A 22,915-nucleotide genomic window follows, 5' to 3' on the forward strand; every position below is an offset into this window, starting at 1 on the left:
AGGATCAGCTGAGAATAAATTCCAAACCCAATACAACCATGTTATTCCCTTATCATATATCTATACACAGTAAATGGACTGATTGTAATCATGTATTGTCTTTCTGCTGACTGATTAACACGCAACAAAAAGCTTTTCACTGTACAAGTGACGATAAACTGAACTGAACTGAACACTACCGGTCGGATCCTAACACAAGCTAATTTAGTTTAGTTTTTACTCTACAGTACAGTAAATGGAATAATCTTAATTTGTCTACTTTGCAGCCGGCATGAATATGAGCCCAGTTTCCAGATTAAAGAAAACCTGGTCCAAAATCAAAACAGCCAAATTTCATATCCTTGAGGTAAGTACAAGCAACACAAAATGTAGTAAGGTGCAATCTCAGCCCACTTGACTACTTTAACTATATACATCTAATATTTGTGTGTACAAGAGAGACAATTGTGAATAAGTATAGTTGACATTATCTATTATCATTATCTATTATCCCTTATTTACTGAAGTTCATTAGGTAATATTTATGACCGGTCCTCGGTAGTATGCTTTATTGTGGAATACATATATGCGGCACGGTAGCGCAGCGGTAGAGTTGCTGCTTTACAGCGAATGCAGCGCCGGAGACTCAGGTTCGATCCTGACTACGGGTGCTGCACTGTAAGGAGTTTGTACGTTCTCCCCGTGACCTGCGTGAGTTTTCTCCGAGATCTTCGGTTTCCTCCCACACTCCAAAGACGTACAGGTATGTAGGTTAATTGGCTGGGTAAATGTAAAAATTGTCCCTAGTGGGTGTAGGATAGTGTTAATGTGCGGGGATCGCTGGGCGGCACGGACTTGGAGGGCCGAAAAGGCCTGTTTCCGGCTGTATATATATATGATATGATATGTGTATTTTAAATTACACTAACATTATTGGAAGAGTAGAGTTTCCAGCAACTTGAGTATACTTGAGTATACTTCACTCAAATTCATCATTACTCATTGATGAATTACTCATTCTGTCATTACTCAAAAATTGGTAGATGTGGAAATGGTAGGCATTATTTCACATTAACATATTTGGACCTCAGTTGTCAACTTTATGTAAAGTAGATACACAATGTTCACTTTGGGTGGATAAAGTCAATTGATGTATCAGATTCCAATCATAATTTCCACTTTCAAGAGAAATGTGTGTGTGTAGTATTAAGATTTTGTAAACAATTAATTGCCAAAAATGACACATCTATAAAGGTAACAGTGATGGCTGTGTATTTGCTCAAAATGGTGAAACAGAACAGAATATCCAGATTGGTTGTAAAACCACAAACACCCTGACTGTTGAAAGCTAACCAGACACCCAACTACGAGCAAAATAATCCTATCATACGATTTCCTTGTCTTTCATCTTGTCTGGTAAGCAGCTAATTTGAGTCCTAATAATACTCTGGATAATACAATGGGCATCAAATGGGATATTTGCTGTACAAAATAAAAAACATTTGTATCTATAACAACATTAATTATTCACTAAAATATGCGCATCAAAATGAAGGCAGTGGACATGGATGATCTGCCAGACTGAGGTGATTTATAGTAATTTTCACCAAGAAAAAAGTTGCTACTGGAGCTTCAGCAAACCAAGATGTTATGAGGTTCTGGGCAGGCTGAAGATTGATGAGGAGGAGGCCTCAGAAAGGCTAGTTAAAGAAGATAAATTGCCTAGTCCAGATGGACTAGTCCAATATGCTGAGGAAAGTAAGTGAGAAAATTGCCACGGCCGTAGTTATAAGCTCCCAAACAAATCTACATGCCTGAGGATTCAGATTCAGATTAGTTTATTGTCGTACACATCAGGATGCAATGAAATTTCTTGTTTGCATGATGCTCGTAGAATAATCAGGACAGGTTGAATACCGATTTTCCAGCACCCTCAGTTCCAGAGCCTTTCTGGATTATCCGTTTTTCTGGACCAACAGAGATCATGTGATAATGAAACGACAATACGCCCCTTGCCTGCGAATGACACCCCTCCCGTGTCACTAAACCACCATGGAGTGCCAAAAACTTAAATAAAACAAATATAAAATGTAAATGGAATGACCTGCCGACACATCCCCGGCTCCCACCGTCTCTCCGGTCGTTTAGAGCCCCGGCTTCCGACGCCTCTCTTGACTTGCAAGGTGCACCAGCGAGCCCTTCTTCACCCACTGATTGCTCTTACAATGCTCTGGTACTGGCTCAATGAACCAAATGGCTTCATTTGATACACTGGAATAAATTTTTGACACTTATTATTTTCCGAATCTTTGCTCTTATTTTGGTAATATCAAATTATTTCATACATTGGAAAATACCTGGTGGTATAAACAGTTTCTCGGGATGTTCATTTTCTCTGTTGATTGAACAGGCTAAAATATCACATTGATTCCATTTAAATCACTCATTATTATCTTAACAGTGGCTTTCAATCGTAATTTGCCTTTGGCAAAATTCCCTTCAACTTCATCTGTTATTATATAATTTGCTCATTTTTCTTCCTTTTTCAAATATATTCAGTCAAATAATCGCGTTCAGGTCAAGTTATGTTAATTCGTGTTTAAGAAATGCAGCAAAGCAACGCTGCTGTGTTTTTAAACTAATGAACACAATTCAAGCAGACCTTTTATAAGATCTGAATTTTATTGAAATAAACTTTATGGGTAAATTATTCTTTCATGTTTGTCAATTAAAATGATAAATTATTCTTTCATGTTTGTCAATTAAAATTCACATTGTAAAAATCAATTCTAACATGTGTATTTTTCATCTCTAAAATAATAATTGATCCTGCTTCCTTTTCAAGCATCAAATGGATCCATCCAGCAACTTCTACAATTACAGGACGGCTTTGCGAGGAGCAGCCCAGAGATCAACGACAGCCCATAGCACCAGGGAAAAGGTAAGGGAAGAACATGCACAATAAAAGCATTAGAAAATCCTCATGCCCAGATATTTTACCTCTGATAAAATTGAACACAGAAAAGGCTTATAAAATAAATTAGAAGCTTCTTTGATTTTTTTTTATTAGTCTGTATTTTGCTCACAGTGATGACCATTTATTAACAATCACTCAAAGACTTTTCACAGGCATCTCAGCTGAGTTTTTCCCTCATTTGCTACTTTTCCAGCAGGATGCCTTTGCAGCAGTCCTTACGCATCAGTAATCGGGACATGCGATCGGGAGGCTTTTTGAGTAATTAGACTTAAAAATCTTTACTGAGACGTGCAGTTTCCACTCCTACGTGTTTCTCCTTAGTGACATATCCAAAAGCAACCACATTTGGTTGAATAATTTTGCTGATGGCACCCAGCTCTACCTCACCACCACCTTCCCCTACCCCTCAACCCAGCTCAATTCAGTACCTGGAATAAGCTGTTACCTTTTCTCAACACAAACAATTTACAAAAAGAGGCAATTTGGGATTAAAGGTGAAACAAGTTAGTACCCAGTGGTATGAAATCGCCTGGGCAGTTTGCAGCCCAGTGGTATGAAATCGCCTGGGCAGTTTGCAGCCCAGTGGTATGAAACCATAGTGAGGCCCACCGGAAATTGGAGGAACAGCACCTCATATTTCGCCTGGGCAGTTTGCAGCCCAGTGGTATGAAACCATAGTGAGGCCCACCGGAAATTGGAGGAACAGCACCTCATATTTCGCCTGGGCAGTTTGCAGCCCAGTATTATGAACCATAGTGAGGCCCACCGGAAATTGGAGGAACAGCATCTCATATTTCGCCTGGGCAGTTTGCAGCCCAGTGGTATGAACATCGACTTCTCCAATTTTAGATAGTTCCTCTGTCCCTCCCGTCCCCTCCTCCTTCCCAGATCTCCCTCTATCTTCCTGTCTCCACCTATATCCTTCCTTTGTCCCGCCCCCCTGACATCAGTCTGAAGAAGGGTCTCGACCCGAAACGTCACCCATTCCTTCTCTCCCGAGATGCTGCCTGACCTGCTGAGTTACTCCAGCATTTTGTGAATAAAGAGTTTTATTAAATATTGCCAAATTGCCTCTGTAAATTGCCATGAACATACATAGATGTATATATGTTTAATTGCTATCCCTGCTATTCATATGAGTGAAATGAGTATGCTAATTGGGTTGATCATTCATCCAGCCTTCATGTGAAGTCTCTCAGTGCTTACGACAAATTCCAAAGTACACTCATCCATAATTTGTATGTGGAAATCAAGATTTGCGTCTCCTTCAGACAGTGTGCTGTTACCAGCCTGGCAGATGGACTAAGCATTGAAATCACTGCAGTGGTATGTTTTAACCTACCAGTTTCACAGTACAAGTGGCTGAGAAAGTTAGATCAGGTACACTCAGGAATCATTAATGTTTTACCTCCTGAATAATTTCCAAACATATCTAGCCATGAAAATATAACTATAAACATAGAGTCCCTTACCTTAAATTAGTGTCGGGATTTTTATAATATTACAAGTATCTCTGTATAAGTATAACCATGAAATATAACTAAGATTCAAATAGCTTATAGAACAGAGTGAGACAATTGAATGCAGATAGTATTTAAGACAGATAATTTATAAAATTGACAGCAAAGCTCAAGATAAGTCTTTTAAGTTTAAATAAATCCTGCGGTCAGTGTACCTGAGGAACCATATTTTATGCTTTTGAATATGTTGTCCAGGTTGTAGCTTGTGGATAAAAATTGGAGGAGAGCGAGGGTAAATCATTGAGCCATCCAGAGGTAATTATGCAAGTGCAGGCGGGCAGTAATTACCTGGTTGCAACTGGATAAAAAAGAATCTAATCAGATGGGGGCAGCCCCATCAATCTGGAAAACATAGGAAAAGCATTGGAGGATAATGTTTTGGTCAACTGTGTTAAATGCCAGAACAGGTGGTACGTTATAATACACGTCAGTTTTTTTCGGATGAAAGATACAACAGGGAAACATGCCCTTTGGCCCACCGAGTCCACGCTGATCATCAATCGCCCTTTCACACTAATTGTACGTTATCCCAGTTTTGCATTCACTCCCTACACACAGGGGACAATTTATAGAGCCAATTAACCTACAAACCTGCATGTCTATGGGATGGGAGAGGAAGCCACAGAACCGAAAGGAAACCCATGTGGTCACAGGGAGACAAACAACATCCACCCAGACAGCACCCGGTTAGGATTGAACCCAGGTCACTGGCAGCAGCTCTACCATCAGAGTCACTGAGCTACCAATGTTATTGTTTTTATTTAATGTTACTCATTTACATTTTTTGACAGATTGTAATTCCGTTCTGCAGTCTATTGATCAAGGACATTTACTTTTTAAACGAGGGTTGTGCCAACCGTTTAATGGATGGACATGTCAATTTTGAGGTGAGGAAACTTAAATCTTATTTTGTAAAGAAATTTTGCTAAAAGTAGTAAGTGGCAAGTAATGACAAAATGTAAAAAACAATCAAACTTTTCAAAGAAAGCAATAGTTGAACATTAAGAAATTGCATTTTGTTGCTGAGTAACAGCTATGTAGTATCCCGGCTAACTGTTGTAAACAATCTTTTAGTTTTACTAAATGGGAACACACATATTTTTCCATCACCAATTTGTCTTTCTATTGCATCGATCATTTAAAAAATATTTAACGATGATAAGGGTATTGCAGCATGGTGCTTCTATTATTGGGCAGAAGCCAGGATTAAAAATCTAAAGATATGTAATCGCTTTTCATCGTGACAGGCAGGAAATGTAAATTCACTTCTTTTAAGCAAGTTTCAATTAAAAGGTTATTATTGGTAATGATGACGTGGAACTGAAAGAAATGATTGTCCAACAGCTCAATAATGTGCTTCATGGAGGGAAATCTTCTGCCCTTACTCTGTTAACCCTGTAATATGACTCGGGTTCACAGCGCCGGGTTCTTAGACGTTCTCTAAGTGGTATAATAATCTATGCAGTTGTATCAAGCCATCATGTTAAAGTGCAATGTGGCAAAAGGAAGGCATTGTATTGCTGCTGTCCCTCGGCCCCATCGACCCTGGTTCCATCTGTATAGAGTTCGCATGATTCTCATATGCCCACCAGATTCATGCTAATCCCCCACAGCGCAATCCTACTAGTCCTCCTTATTCACTATAGCCCTGCAGCTAAATCTCTCACCGATGCCCATCAATCTCCCATTGATTGTTTCTACATAACTTGGTATGTACTGTAGTTATCCCTTGGAAGTTGATAAGTTTGTCTCAGAGAATAGGTTACAGGGCTTTGGGAAATAAGGAGAGAGTTAAGGAGGACTAATAGGATTATACTGTTGGAGATTAGCATGGATCATTTGGACTGAATTACCTCCTCTGGGTTATAATAAATAAATAGGTAAATCCAGCTGGTTTATGTGAGCCATTCCTGTCAGAACGACCAGGCACTAAACAGTGTAAACATTGGTAAGACTTGAAGCACTGTTAAATACAGAAGTTCAGGATTTACTGAATGACAAATGGCACATCATTACTGAAGAATTTCCTCTTAGTCTTGTGTGACAGGTGATTTATATCATTTAATTTTTAAATTATTTCTTTTTTATGATTAACTGTATTTTATATTAATTACTTCAATGTAGATTTTAAATGTCTCCATATATCAGAAATATTGAAGATTGTTAAAATCAGTGACATGAGATGACACATTGCCCCAATCTACCCACTGACAAACAACTTTAAGGGCATTCTGCAGGCAGGACTTTGCTGGTATTCTGTGTGATTGCTAGTTGCTGGCTGCATTTGGTTGTCAAACTCCAGGCATACAGAGACCACGGGTGTCAATTCTAGGTAGTGAGCCATGTCCAACATGATGAGGCTGCAAAGGATTAAAACAGGGATGACAATGGCCATCTCAAGGGCAATTAGCTTTGACCAATAAATGGGAATATCCCAGGAATTAGTCATCTGCCTTGTACTTATCCCTGTGATTTCACATCCTATTACTACCCCACAGCAGATTTCCTACCGATGTTCTCTACCATTGTCTGCTGCCCCACTCATTTCTTTGACGTTTTCTAGCATACTAGTTTCTTCTTTCATTGTATTTATTTTTGTTAGATAGTATTTTTTTTCCTGATTGTTTTTACATCTTATATTTCAAACCCTTCCCTTTCTTTACTCTTGGAGTACCTCCTGCTGTAGTGTATCTCTTGGTACCAAGAGATACCAGTTCTCTTGGTGTCATTTGGTATATATTGTGATCCTATTGTTGGCACAAGTTAAAATCTCAGCATGCAAACAGTTGAAGTGTCTGGCTTTGCAAATAAACCGTAATATCTTTTGGGTATATCTTACATATCCTCCATCTAAATGCCATTGTGAAGTCATTACGTTCCCTTTACATCTGTGGTCATCTGTGAATCGTCGCTCTCTTTGTATGTGTTATCTGGTATCTATGTTTTCCTGTTTGAGTTTAGTTTATTGTCACGTGTACTGAGGTATAGCGAAAAGCTTTCACTGTTTGGTATTCCCTACAACAGTAATTTGTTTTTCTGCTAAGATGGTTGGTAGATTGTCTGATGCTGTTGATAGTGGGAGTTTGCAAATACTGATGTGTTACTTACTTCTCCATTGTCTGATCCCACACATGTGGAGACTTGATCAGCATGCTGTCCTATCATTAACAACAAGAGTGTCTGAATGAATGTTATATGTTGGCATACTTTACAGGAAGAGAAATGCTGGTAAGATCACGTCAGAATGCAGTCTAGATGCAATAGTAGAAGATGTTGCATTAGGGCTGGGAAGGCCATTGGAGGCTGAGTGAGAATTTATAAGAATTTCAAGGCTGGTTGGGAAGAGGACTCCCAATGCAGTAAGAAAACAGACTCGGAGGCAACGATGAACTCCTGCTAAAATAAAAAAGTCATATTCCAATGACGCTGCTTTAAAATATTAAAAAATGTGAAACAGAAAAGCTAAACAATAAAAACTTGAAATTTGCAAGCTTTTTTTATAACATTTGAAATGTGAGGAAGAGAAATGGAAGATACAATACAGATGGGAAAAACACCAGGAGAAAAATTGAACAAAAGCACAAGAGAATTGAGGTTCAGTAACAGCAAGTCAATACATTTTAGTAAACAATAGAAAACAGTGATTGGACTTGAATTGGAGTAAAGTTTGATTGAATGTTCAACGCAAATTGATAAGGCAGTAAAGATGCTAATTGAATTCTAAGCTGTAAAATTAGAGGTTTAATCTATTAAACATTTATAGAAAGTACGAGAGGACAGAAGGGTTGAAATAAATATTTTAAAAGTGAAAAGTAGAGCAGGCTATAACATTCAATGTGCGTAATTTCATGCATGGGTGAATATGTGATGTATGTAAACGTGATCAATGTGAAATTTCCACCTCCAGGCAGAACAGGTGTTGCAAGCAGAAATGTTGACATGAGTGTTTTTAGTGAATTAGATGTATTATGTGACATTTTTAATATATAATAATTGATGAAAAGATATAACATAAACAATGCTACAGTCTCTCCCAAGTAAGACAGCAACAAAAGGCCAAGAAATTAAAACAGTAATTAAATAAAGAAAAGGCTTAATCAATCCATTGCTAGCTCACAATGCCTTATTTGTCACAACTGAAAATTGAGCCCCTTTTTAACATTTGTTTTACTTGCATATTTCTATTATTTGTAAGTTGAAGCAGGGTAAAAGGAATTAACACATAACAGCTTTAACCCGGGAGTGATATTTATTCTTTTAAAATTGCATATCTATATTTTTTGTTTGTGTTTTGGCGTAAAAGATGCTGCTCAAAAGAGCTTGCGATCAGACACTTGCTACCATTTATTGTCTCAGTTGGTAGATCTCCAGATTACAGGGTTTTTGATTGGTAACAGCACCATTCCACTTCACCACAGAAAGAGTTCTGGTGTTCCAGGGACTACACTGAATTTATGTTTGTAATGAAAGGGCTGAATAATATTTTATGAGTAGTTGTTCTCATATCCCGTACACCTTTTGGACATAGAAAAAGACTACTGAGGCCATTGAGACCGTGCCTGCTCTCAGAGCTATCCTATCAATCCCACTCTCCCGCTTGTTTCCTGTTACCTATTCCCTTTCAAATGCCCATCAACTCCACTCTGATGCCCTGCCATCTCATCTTTGTGGCTCCTTAAAGAAGATTGTAAGCATTGAAGTTGCAATCAATAATACCAATATATAAGCATGTGATTTATTTGGTGTCATAGCAGTGATTGGTTAAATATGACCAATTTTTTGGCATCATTATAGAAAAGTGTATTTTAGTTTGAGCACTGCAAGCATTCACACATTAGTATTCCCAGTAGTAATTATACACGTTGGTATTCCCAGTAGTAATTACACATGTCAGTATTCCCAGCAGTAATTACACATGTTGATATTGGCAGTAATTCCTACCTTGGAATGTTCTGTTGAAAATTATCCTGAACAAAATTATGTTCATGGTGAAGTCACCATGATTATTCAAATGATTATTCGATGGAGCAATTCACTTGCACTCATCGTTGGTGTAAGAGTGTAGAGGGTTAACTCCGCCTGAGGTTTTGGGTGGTGCTGGTGAGGACACCTGCAGTGCTCACTCGTCTTGAGAGGCTAAATGTGATTCTGCTGGGTCAGAACACATTGCGCAGCCACTGGACTTTGAGTCTACCAATTGCAACAGTAACACAATTGAAAATGTGCTTTATGTAAAGGTTTGCAAAGGGATTTATGTCTTTGGGTGCATGGCATGCATGGCACCCCATGCACTGATGGCAATCTAGTGCTGCAGAATCTACTACATGGGTCAACAATCTGAACAACTAGGTAGTGGAGCCTAGACGATAGGTTGAATGGTCAGCCCAGTAGTTACAGACTGAACCAGGATTCCACCATGCCTCACCTTCACCACTAACTGATAATCTTTCTCTGTTCAGTAACAAGCTTCAGATGCTTAGTCTGAATACCTAGTTGTGGATGTCTTACTCACGTTGTGTTTCTAGTTGCTGCTCAGACCATTGAGACCTTTTTGATTCAATTGCATGATTCAATTGAACACTCTTGAATTTATTGTCAATGAGGAATTCTGATGTGTGTTAATATCCTTCAAGGTATGTTCTGAAACATTATTTGCAAATATTTGATGTACTATTTCTGCTTCTTTTAGAAATTCTGGGAGCTGGCAAAGCAAGTCAGTGAGTTTATGACCTGGAAACAGATGGAGTGTCCCTTTGAGCGTGATCGTAAAATCCTTCAGTACCTTCTCACTGCCCCCGTGTTCTCTGAAGATAGTAAGTCATTATTAGATACATCTGGAAAGGAATTGTGTTGCATGATAAAATCTATCCATTTTAATGAATACAGTGAAGGAAAAACCTGCTGGCAAACAATTCTTCAAGAAAATGACTAATTAATTTTAGTCCAATCAAAAAGATTTTTAGATTTTATCTGCAAATATTAGCATGACTTGTAGGCTTTGATACTAATAATAAATGTAATGTGTTATAAATTCGGATAACATCTTTATATAGGCACCACTTGCATCAAGTGTCTATAGTTTGTAAATAACCTGCATGGTTCAAAATATACAATTTTGGTGAGACTGCATTTAGAATATTGTGTTCAGTTCTGGGCTCCATGTTATAGGAAAGATATTGTCAAGTTTGAAAGGATTCAGAAAAGATTTTTGAGGATGTTGCCAGGACTAGAGGGTGTGAGCTTAGGGAGAGTTTGAGTAGGCTGGATCTCTATTCCATGGAGGGCAGAAGGATGAGGAGAGATCTTATAGAGGTATACAAAATCATGAGAGGAATAGATCAGGTAGATGCACAGAGTCTTTTGCCCAAAGTAGGGGAATCGAAGACCAGGTTCAAGGTGAAGGGGAAAAGAGTTAATAGGAATCCGAGGGGTAACTTCTAATGTATTTGGAACTTCTAAAATTAACTTTAACACTAAGATTAAGGCAAGATAGTTTTAAATTCATTCATCCTAACCATCGTTAGAATCCTAGAGAGGCATAGAGTGATACAGTGTGGAAACAGGCCCTTCGGCCCAACTCGTCCACACCGGCCAACAATGTCCCAGCTACACTAGTCCCACTTGCCTGCGCTTGGTCCACATCCTTCCAAATCTGTCCTATCCATGCACCTGTCTACCTGTTCACACAAACGGTGGTGGGTGGATGGAACAAGCCGCCGGAGGAGGTAGTTGAGGCTGGGGCTATCCCATTGTTTAAGAAACAGTTAGACAGGTACACGGATAGGACAGGTTTGGAGGGATAGGGACTAGTGTAGCTGGGACATTGTTGGCCGGTGTGGGTTAGTTGGGCCGAATGGCCTGTTTCCGCACTGTATCACTCTATGACTCAATATGACTCTAACGATGATTAGGATGAATGAAGTTAAACCTATCTTGCCTTAATCTTAGTGTTAAAGTTAATTTTAGAAGTTCCGAATACATTAGAAACATTGAAATATGTTCCTGTTAGGTTAATTATCTACTCAAAATATGAATGCAAGAATTAAGGCCGCCAATAGTGAGATCCTAACTCTTTTGGGATACAATTATATGTTGAAATAGCAATGCAATTCCATAAGACTATTAAGCATTTACACACCAATATTTCAAACAGTAATTTCAAAGCCAGATGAATGATATGTTATTGGATTGACTGGTAGCTAGAGAAAATATCCTGATTTACAACAGTGGCCATTGTAATATTTAATCATTTCTTGAATCAAATGATTTTTGAGCAATAAAACATGGTCCCTTTATTGGATTATATAAAGCAGGACAAGCCAAGCCACAGCTGCAGCCCGAGGTGACATATATTTCCTGCTGGCTTTGAAATTCAAATTGGAACAATGAAGATCAAAACAGTATCTTTCTCAGTTATACCAAACTGTCAGCTTTAAACTACATGCCTCTGCCGATCCTCCACAAACAGGATTCGTGAATCAAAACAGAAATTCACCTTATTAAAATCCCTGTTACCGTGGAAACACAGCCTTCCAATGATACCTGCCTTGCCTCCTGTTTATCATCTAAATTAATTTGTTCTTCACACCTGGATATTATTCGCCTTGATTTTTCTTTACTTTAGCTGATTAATTAGCAGTAAAGTGAGGCAAGAGTGAGATGGGATAGGAAATGTCTCTTTCGTCATTAGATTTTGATCTTCGGGTATGGAAGCAATTAAACATTGAGTTCAACAGTTTTAGGTGACTTTTAACCCCTCCTCTCCCCTTTCTCCTCCATACCTTTTCCCACCTTCTGCTTTAATCTCTGGCCTTTGTTCCAACTATCTGCCCATCAAAGTTCCCCCTCACTTGTGTCCACCTATTACCCACCATGCTTTGTGCTGCGTCTCCTCTCTCTCAGCTTTCTTCCCTCCCTCCCCCAGAATCAATCTGAAGAAAGGTCCTGACCTGAACCATCACCTGCCCATATTCTCCAGAGATGCTGCTGATGTAACACCGCTGAGTTACTCCAGCACTCGTGCAAACCAACATCTGCAGTTCCTTGTTTATACATGGAAGCAATCTTCTCAGCTGACTTGAGAATGCTGTCCCACGTCACTTGAGAATGGCTTCTCAAGTGATTAACGTAATATGGAATACAAATAAATTTGGTAGGATGTTGCTGGGATATAGATCGAAGCAAGAAAGAAAAGACCATCACTTAATATTTAGCGCAGGCTCATGTCCTCAGCTATCTACCTCGTTGGTGACCATCGGACTATCCTTGATCGGACTTTGCTGGCTTTATCATGCACTAAACGACATTCCCTTATAAATGTTTCTCTACACTAAATGGCTCAATTGTAATCATGTATTATCTTTCCATTGACTGGGTAGCACACGCCAAAAGCTTTTCACTGTACCTCGGTACACGTGACAATAAACTAAACTGTATCCTCACTGAGAGGACATGCTTTGGTAGGATGTGGTCACCAGTACAAGTGTCAGTCTGCAGAGTAACAGTTAGCAGCTTTCAGCAGGCTGCCTTTCTCCAGGCAGCTTCTATGCCATTGAGAATTTACATGTGCTTCTCTTGCTTTTGATCTTCTGTCTTAACAGAGCTCCCAGGTTGATCCATCTAACCAAGAGCCAGGAACCTGATTTCTTTAATTAATGGCTTGGAAAATCATCCCAGAGATTTTGTGGTAAAAGAATCTGTGGAAATACTGGGTTAACAGAATTGAAGAAAGGCGAGCTGTTGAAGAGATGCTCTGGTACAATTGGGCCACCTGAGCACCTTCTGCATTTAGTCAAAGAGTTAGATGCAGTACATAAATAGTCCTTTGAATCACTGAATCCACATTGGCCATTCAGCAATCATTTACATTAATCCCATTTTAATGTTAGTATACTTCTATCATCTCCCCCCCCCCCCCATCTGATATTCTACGTGTCTCAAAAAGGCAGGAGCTTTAAAAAGCAGAATTGGATTATAGCAATAATAATATAATACTGTCTTTACTTTTTTTGTTCTTCAGCACTTTATTTGGCATCCTATGGATGTGAAAGCCCAGAGAATCATGTTGAAAAAGAGAGGTGGAAGACTTTAAGGTAGACATCAAAATTCAGCAATCCTTGTATGCAAGTTATTGCAGAGTAAACCTTACAGACCTGCAGAACATCCCCGCAAAAGTCATTGATAATTACATTCTTCACTTTACTTAGTTTTGTTTGAGGATCAATAGGATCAGTGTGTTTTTGATGTAATTGTGATAGCCGATCTTTCATATTTAATCTCTATTGAACTTCTGCCAAACCATAAATGCTGGAGATTGAAATATGATAAGCAAAGGGAAATTGAGCCGTCGCAATGTAAATGGAATGTACCGTGGCAATCCCATTATAAGGAGTACAGGTGGGAAGTAGACCTTCTTTTGCAAATTGTTCTGCTTGCTCTGTACAGTATCAGTTCTCCAGCAAAATAGATAAATGTAGGACTTCCCAGGAGCCTTGAGATTGAGATTTGGATTCATGGCAACAAATGAGTGGAGGAAATATAGATTTTCCTTATTCCTATTCTGGAATTCACACTTTGGTACTTTTATAAATGTTAAAACAAATTCAGAACATGTAATTTTGTATGTTCAAGATTGCAACATTTATACACTCTCTGAGAGTGCACAACAGCAACACAGCTGACCACGGATGGTAGATTTTGATGAGGAGGGTGGTGGTGGTAGTGGGGGAGCAGTGGATGAGGCAGGATCAGAAAGGTGAGGTGTATTTGCAGAGAGAAAATCAGAGTCTTGGGAGGTAAAGGCCTAGTTCCCAAACTTGGAGCAATTAAATTATGAGTAGTCAAGAGGCTAGAGCAACACTGATATCTTAGAGAATTGAGATAGACACAAAATGCTGGAGTAACTCAGCGGGCCGAGCAGCATCTCTGGAGCGAAGGAATGCGTGATGTTTCGGGAGAGGGATTCTAGACCTATGGAAGGGTAAGGTGCGAAAATGACAGATCAAAGCAGACAATGTAGTTCACTGTTAGCTGAGGGGAAGGTGACAAGCAGGCTTACCATCAGTAGCATTAATTGAATTGAATTGCATTGAATACTTTATTATGTGACAAGTCAGTGCACCCAAGGTATGCAAATAGTCACCATGTAAAGGGCGTTTACAAAGTTGCAAAGTAATCCATGGCAAGTCCCCTTTGCTCTTCCCTCCCCCTCCCACGCCAAATCCTTTGTTATTCCCCCTCCGCAACCTCTGAATCCGTGCAACGCGGATTCTCTGGCGCAACCTCTGAATCCGTGCAACGAGGGCCCCTGCCGCTGGGCTCCGCCGTCTCCCGTGCGTGTTCGGCCGCCTCCGTTCCTATCCGGTCTCCTCCGTTCCCACTCTTCCAACGGAGCCGAACGAGCTCCGGGCAGGTTCGGCCATCCGCCACGCCTCCGGGGCCTTCCGGGTGCATCGAGATTGCGGCACCTCGATAAAGGCCTCTGGCCGCGTTCCCGGTCTGCAGCCACGGCCCGGCGGGGCAAATCAGAAGGACAGTAAAACTAATCTGAGAACTAGGGTGGTGAAGCCTTGCGGCAGCAGCGATGACTCACAGATCGACGAGAGCATGGGGGGATCTGCCGTGAGGGAAGGAACAAACAATGGAGGACCCGGCATGGGGGGTGGGGGGGGGGCGCCGTAAGGGGTGGGGGAAACAATGGACAACTGCGGTGTGGAGCTCCTTCATGTTCCTGTTTTGCTAATTGGTTGTTTATGCACTTAAAATGAATATGTTTATTTTTCTTTCAGATCAAAATTTCTATCTAGAGTTTAGCCTCGACATAAAGTGCTTTATAATTGGCACCAACGTACAATGTTTTTCAATAACTGATATTCAAGAGCAAGCGACTTGGACAGCAGTGGAATAAAAGTTGTGCGCTAAGAACAATTAAACTCAATCAGAGTGAGACAGAGATTGGAAGCCTATTACACTGGTCATAGACTACATGCTATTTTTTTTGGTTCTGCTGGCTGTTAGCAATTTCATTGTGAACTGAGAATCTCAGAGCTGAGAGTGTGGGTATTCCTGGTTGCAAACCTCCGTATTTAACTGGTGTGGTGGGCGGATCCCTGGGATTTGCAGCTGGTTACTCTGCAGATTCAGACAGAACCTCAGATCTGGGTGCTGGTCTCCACCTGGTCTTATAGCTATAGAGATCAAAATGAACCTGAGATAGCTGCGGGTCAGTATCATGGAAAAAAAAGCTAATATAATAATGTTCATGACAATGGTCACACATGTACCGGAATGCAATAGATTTGTATGATATGGCAAGTTAGTTAAATCCATGACCAAACTGTTTACATACAACATATTGTAAATATCCAATGTTGAAGTATCAGTTACATCTAGGTAGGCTTTGGGATACTCTGAGATTTAAAGTAACTGAAGAATTAAAGTGGTAGAATGTTATTTTGGTATTTGTTTGTAAGAATTAAAACAAAACATTTTGGATTATTTTATAAGATGTTTAGTAATCACATACTAGAATATCGTCACAAAGGCAGGGATTTTCTTGACAGGAATACTTGCAAATTCGTCGATTAAATTGTAATCCGTCATTTAACCTGCAGGTCAACATTCTGTGAGTCACATCAGCATCAGGATTGTGCAATATCCTGCATTGTGAAGCATTTATGATTTGCTTGCAATAGGTGTAAACATTTTAAAATATTTATTCCAAATGCATCATGAAAGACATGTGAACTCAGTAGAAAAAAAATGAACATGGTTCTGAAAGGTTAAAAATGCCCGTGATTCATGAAAAGATAATGTACATGTTATAAAGCATGTGAATGATGGCTGAATTTGTCCATTTTCTTCCTGCCATTATCTTTTTTTAAAGTTGTCATAATATTGTGGTTAACTTATCTGTATATAACTTATGCGTACATCATTATGTATTTTAAATGCTTAGTTGCTGAGAAGGGAATTTAAAAAAAATACTGTGGTGATTTTGTAAATAATGAATCCTCTTTCACTGTAAGATTAATTTTATACTGAATTTTAGCGTAGTTCAATCTATAGATTACTGATGCAATAGAGAGAAAATTCCAGTCATGCATTAGCAGTTTGACAATTTTATGCAACAGTAGTGTTTTGTGTCAACAAGTATTGGTGAATCTATCTGTATGTATGTTGAATACTTTGGTGCATCATAATTGTGGGATCCAATGGCAGCATTAGAACTGTACAGCAGGAGGGATTGCACCTGCTCCCCACATGATGCATGCTTTCATCTGGATGTCAACCCCACCATATACGGGGTTGAAATACTACACCTTCAAACACGGGATAGGAATGCTACTACTAAGCACTGCTAAATGTGTGATTGATTGTTTGTGGACAGAGCAGAGAGGGCTTTTTACGTTATAATTACAATTACAATTAGAAAAATATGGTGAATACTGTACTCCTAAATACATAGGAAATTGTTACCTGCGCTTTTGTTGAACTGACCAAGCATATTAGAACATAGTACAGCATAGGAACAAGACCTTAAGCCCACAGTGTCTGTGTTGTACATGATGTTGACAAAGACATACCTGCCTGCATGTAACCCCTATCACTCCATTCCCTGCATATCCTTTACCCGTCCAAAAGACTCTTAAATGTTACTGTCGTATCTGTCTCCACCACTACCTTTTGCGGATGACAGTGATGTAACATTTGAATGATGGAAATGAAAGAAGAAGAAGCAGCATGTTCCAGGCACGTTCTCAGCATGTTCTGAGTAAAGACTTGCCTTGTATATCTCCTTTAATCTTAGCGCCTCTCACTTTAAAGCTATACGATATGATAGAACTTTATATTATCCCAGGAGCGAAATTGATCTGCCAACAGTCATAAAACACAAGATACATGAAACATGAAATTAAAGTGACGAGTGGAAAGGACTGGGGATGTGCAAAGATTTGGGGGGTGGGGGGGGACGGGAATCAGTCTACCCCACAACAGAAGGGGGAGGAGTTGTATAGTTTGATAACCTCTAGTATTTGATTTTTCCATCGTGGAAAAATGGTTCTGACTGTCTACCCTATCTATGCCTCTGATAATTTTATATTCATCTCTCGGATCTCTCCTCGATCCTTCAGCAGACCAGCGAAAACAATCCAATTCTGTCCAACCTTTCGTTGTAGATAATCCAAGCATTAATCTGCTTAACCCCCCTCTGCACCTTTTCTGAAGCCCAGGCTTGTGAATTTTCCGCAGATTTCCATGCTTTTTAAATCCATTTTCCACGCTTTTTGCATGATTTCCACGTTTTTCATTTTGCCAAAATCGCGTTTACCAACAGAGAAATCGGATTGGGAAAAAAAGAAAATAAACTATGTATAGACTTGTAATCAACACTAGGGTTCTGCTAGAGGTCGCTAGGTGTTCCGCGAGAAATCCCCCATGCCCTGGAAGACTCCGCGAAAATGTGGCACCTAGGCTGGGCAAGGCAGCCAATCTCGGCCTCATCAGGACTTCCATGGTCAATTTGGTCGCCAGGGGTTCTACGAGAAATCCCCCTGCCCTGGAAGCCTCCCCGAAAATGTGGCATCTAGGCTGGGCAAGGCAGCCAATCTCGACCTCATCGGGACTTCCACGGCCGATCGGTGGATTGAATTTGCAACCTGTGGCTGGGGCTCTGGAACTCCAGCCCAGCTGGAGCCAGCAAATCTATCCCCATAGCTGGCTTCCTTGGCCGGCTCGATAAACCAGCAAAGCTCTGGAACCATGTGTGCCAGAAAATCAGTGATGGAACTGTAATGAGTAAATATTAAATTTAAGTGCAAGATTATATAACTAAATTAATTAAGATGGGGTTAAAATATAAAACACAGCAGAAAAGCCAATTACCACCTTTTTGGGCTGATTACCAATCAATGTGCGAATTTACTTCAAAATGTTATTAGTATACAGTGACATGTCCACATTATTTTGTAATGTCCGTTTTTACTTTGAAATGCATGAAAAGAGGCTTGAAACTAGTAATTTTGTGTGTAAATTCTCCAATTTTTTGACCCCTGCTGTATGCCTCGCGCAAACGCTCCACCCTTTTCCTCTTTTTTTACCTCACTCACATGGTTTTTCGTTCTTGGTCCTCCAAAATATTCCAAATGGAATTTAAACTGGAGGTGGACATGCCTGAAAGCCTCTACAGCCTTCCTGTATTGAGGCGACCAGAGCTGCACGCAATATAAAATGTTGTATACACTGCAGGAAGAAATGGACAAAATGCAAAACTGAAGTAAACTCATAAGTGATAGGAGCAGAATTAGGCCAATCAGCCAAAGTAAATTAAGTTTATCAGTGAATCCAGTGAATTTTACCATGTTGGACATTGAATTGTGTCAATCAGAATCAAAGTTCTTAGATGGAATTGTGCTTATTTTAACAATCATGAATTACTGGAGTGGAAAGAGCTTACAAGTAATTTAAATTCTGCATCCACAATGATCCATTTAGCCTCGAAAGTTCACTGTTTCATGTCAGCCAGGTAACAACAAAGAAATGGGGCCTTTTTTCACAACTGATACTAATTTTTCGTGAAACTTTAGTTTATACATTAGAGAGTGGAGGGGATAGTAACAAGTAATAGGCTCATCAGTCATAGTACTACTCATTGAAAAACAAAATGTTTGAATTAATTTTATTTGTATCTCATTTCTCACCAAAACTATGGAAGTCACTTTGTATTGTGAACCTAAATTTGAGACTTGTGGATTTGCAGAGGATTATGCTATTTAGTTTTTTAAAATGTAGTCAACCAGTGCTCTAAACTAGGAAGTTTATAAATTCCGATGGATTTCAAGGAACCCGTTGGACAATCTTGTAGCAAAAAAGGATTAATAAAAGAAAACTGACATATTTGTTTCCAGGAAATGGGGAGAAGGCAGGCGTGGATTATTGATTGGGGACGATCAGCCATGATCACAATGAATGGCAGTGCTGGCTCGAAGAGCCGAATGGCCTCCTCCTGCACCTATTTTCTATGAAACACAGTGGAGTTGGTTGGCACAGTCATCTTGGCTATCAACAAATATCAACTCACCTCAAAATGTTTTTTCTAAAAAGTCTGTCAAGTTTTAACATTTTTTCAATGAATGCTGGACATTTGTTTTAATTTGCATCTCATGTTACCTGACTATGGAGAGTCTCACAATGAATGTTGCCCATGTTCTGCATTCAATATTTTCTGTAAGTGGAGGGAACGGTAATCATGTTAACAGGACATAATGATTGGAAATAGGAAATAAAGAGTTGATAGAATTTTACTCAGTCATTCTGGTTCTGCATGTGATTTTCTTTAAACAGAATAGGTCTGAACACAATAAGCTCGATGAACTTACCACATCACTGATGGTTCAGGAGCTTCCATTAATGCCTTTCTCCTTCGAAAAAATGAATGGAAACTATCTCACTGAGATTAGCAATTGAAGTACATGGAATGTTGTCTAATTCTTGTAGCTACTTGATGCACATCTATTAAATTTAGCAGAGAATATCTCCAGGGAGATCATTCTTTTCATTATCTTTTACATTTGTCTCATTTATCCATCAATCCAGTCCTTACCTCTTTATTTTGCTTCTTGTACTTGATTTCCCATTCAGTAGGGGGCGGCATAGTAGCGTAGCGGTAGAGTTGCTGCCGTACAACACCAGAGTCCTAGGTTCCATCCTGACTACTGGTGCTGTACAGAGTTTATACATTCTCCCTATGACTGCATTGGGTTTTCTCCAGATGCTCTGATTTTCACCTACACTCCAAAGACATAAAGGTTTGTAGGTTACTTCGCTTAGGTAAGATTGTAAATTGTCCCTGGTGTGTAGGTTAGTGTGGACTCGGTGTGCTGAAGGGCCTGTCTCTGTGGTGTATCTCAAAAAACGTATCTCAAGTAGCCAATGCTAACTGATCTTATCTGCTCTGCATGCCATATTGGTTATTTGTAATTATATATAATTAATTGAGATATGTGGCTGCTTGGCTTGTGTCAACAGGTATCAGATGCTGTGGTGGCTACTCCACCTGGTAACATTACAGAATTTCCAATGTAAAACATTAAAGTTGTAATGAACAAGTGTCAAAATATTGGACATCTCACCTTTGAGAGCAAAATCCAGCTCATTAATGGATACTTTGTAGAATATGCAAACCCCAATTTTCAATCAAAACCCACAACTAGTATTAAAAACAAGTACGACAATGCTCTGAATGACTGATGTTTTTTTTCTAAATTGAGAAATTAGAGGGAAATGCCAGTCTTCCTTGATTGCAACGGAAATATAGATGATGACATCAGACCTCTGGTTCAAAAGTGCCAGGATAAAAAGCAGAAAGAAAAACAAAGAGCAAAACATAAAGAGCTGGAGGAATTCAGCTGGTCAGTCAGCATCTGAGGAGGAAATGGATAGGCAATGCTTTGGGTTGGGACCCTTCCCAGTCTGAAGACGGGTTCTGACCAAAACCCGTCCATTCCCTCCCCAGATGCTGCCTGACCTGCTGAGTTCTTCCAGCACTTTCTGTTTTGTTCAAGTTCTAGCATCTGCAGTCTTGTGTCTCCAGAAAAAAAGTAAGAGACAGGATAGAATAGTATTGAAAGTTTGAAGAGTTAATAAATGAAAAAAAAAGTGGTATGAAAGAAAATGAGATAGAGTTGTAGAATTAGAGCAGTGGGCATTCCTATTGAGATTAGACTAACCATAGTCAATGCATGTTCGCAAATACAAGTAACTAAAAGCAGAAAATGTAAAATATGAGATATTGAGCAAGCCATACGATTAAAAGTTCATGTTCACTAGCTGGCTTTAAGAGAAGAGGAAAGGGAAATTTGTTGTGGAGGATAATGTGCTGCTGACCGCTGTGACTTTTACTTTGATTAAATTTAATGAATGGAGAATTTTTGTACATTGTCTACAGGATGTTACATTCCCTCCACGCTTTGCTCTATTCTCTGCTTAATTAATATTTAATGCTCATTTGCAATAGAAAATCATTCCAAGTATTTGTAAACAATGAAAATGAGCAAGATTTTCACTGGCACATTAAAAACCATGAGGGGGCTTAGAGATAGATGCCCAAGAGAAGGAACTGAAGGTAATTAATGTAGAAAGTATGTGATCTGAAAAGAACTGATAAACCTGAAATAGGGTTATTAGTAATAAAATATGTAGAACTGGTTGATGAATAGATGAAACAAGTAGAAGAACAATATAATCTATATATTATTAAAGCTCTCATCTTGTATTTATATATTTGTATAACATTTAACTCATTCTCAAATGTCCACATCCATGTTCACAATGCTCTCCACCAAGGATGGCTCCAGAGAAGTGTGCTAGACAGACATTATATTTGACTACATAGCAGTTTGTTGTTCCCGAAATGCAGCCGAAACGGTGCATGATAGCGCAACAATTTTAGGCCCACACTACTCACCATTCTCCTGCGGTCTCAATTGGTCACGATTTGTTACATTTTAAAAACAATTAACTTAATAAACTTTAATAAATGCGCCCCCCCCCCCCCCCCCGCTAGGAGGACCGGTGCCCTTCCCGGCTTGCCCCGTTCCTGACCTTCCACCCATGGTGCAGTGCGGCAGCAGTGGGTCAAAGAAGGTGGCCGTCGCCGTCGAGCTGCCGCTGCAGGAGAGGTTTCCACTCAACGGGTCCACGACTCGCTCTGGCCAATGCGATGACCACCCGGGGCCGGGGTGAGTAGCTCCCTCTCTCTTTTTCTCTCTCACCTCGCCCGCCCACGGCCCCGGGGGAGACTCTCCGGCTGGGAACGAGTCCACGGGTCGTCAGTTGGGGGAGGGTTGCTGGGCCCGCAGGAGAGTTTTTGCCGGGCCCGCAGGAGAGGTTTGGACCCAACGGGTCCACGCCCAGCTAGTTAGGTGATAAAATCAACTGGGAACAATTAGGCTGAGTTCAGAGAATATTGGATACCCATGAACCTACTGCATGTGCATAATGGCAAATGCTAAATTTTCAGGAGGCATATACAGTATGGCTTTAAACATACATGCTACTCTCTCAATCTTTTAACTCTACCCCAAATGGAGCACAATGGTCTCAAATGATGCTGCCCATCAGCTTTGTCCTGAACATTTAACTCATTCTCAAATGTCCAGATCCATGTTCACAATGCTCTCCACCAAGGATGGCTCCAGAGAAGTGTGCTAGACACACATTACAAAGGCAAATGGTGCATAACCTCAATTGAATACTCTTAGTGATAATCTTGGATGGGATGGTGAAGCCTGACAAATAAAATTTAGGGTGTACAGTATAAGGGGAAGATCCATTACCTCTGCAAGAGGGGCACTGATAAAGTAAACGCTCACAATCTTTTTCCCAGGGTAGTGGATTTTAAAACTAGATGGCGTAAGCTTAAGGTGGGAGGAAAGAGGTT

At 39.8% G+C, this 22,915-nt stretch overlaps 1 protein-coding gene across 1 annotated transcript in view; it reads left to right on the forward strand.

The window, feature by feature from the left end:
* Nucleotides 1–20,700, forward strand: part of rasgef1ba (RasGEF domain family, member 1Ba) — a 78,567-nt gene extending 57,867 nt beyond the window's left edge. The window contains exons 9-14 of the mRNA XM_078402088.1: nt 267–346; nt 2,825–2,920; nt 5,268–5,363; nt 10,166–10,289; nt 13,496–13,568; nt 15,264–20,700. Of these exons, the coding sequence (XP_078258214.1) occupies nt 267–346; nt 2,825–2,920; nt 5,268–5,363; nt 10,166–10,289; nt 13,496–13,568; nt 15,264–15,288 (494 nt within the window). The 3' untranslated portion in view covers nt 15,289–20,700. The remainder of the gene's footprint in view (nt 1–266; nt 347–2,824; nt 2,921–5,267; nt 5,364–10,165; nt 10,290–13,495; nt 13,569–15,263) is intronic.
* Nucleotides 20,701–22,915: the final 2,215 nt, after the last annotated feature.

The sequence above is a fragment of the Rhinoraja longicauda genome, chromosome 1 (assembly GCF_053455715.1).
Source record: "Rhinoraja longicauda isolate Sanriku21f chromosome 1, sRhiLon1.1, whole genome shotgun sequence".
In the NCBI taxonomy this organism is placed as follows: domain Eukaryota; kingdom Metazoa; phylum Chordata; class Chondrichthyes; order Rajiformes; family Arhynchobatidae; genus Rhinoraja; species Rhinoraja longicauda.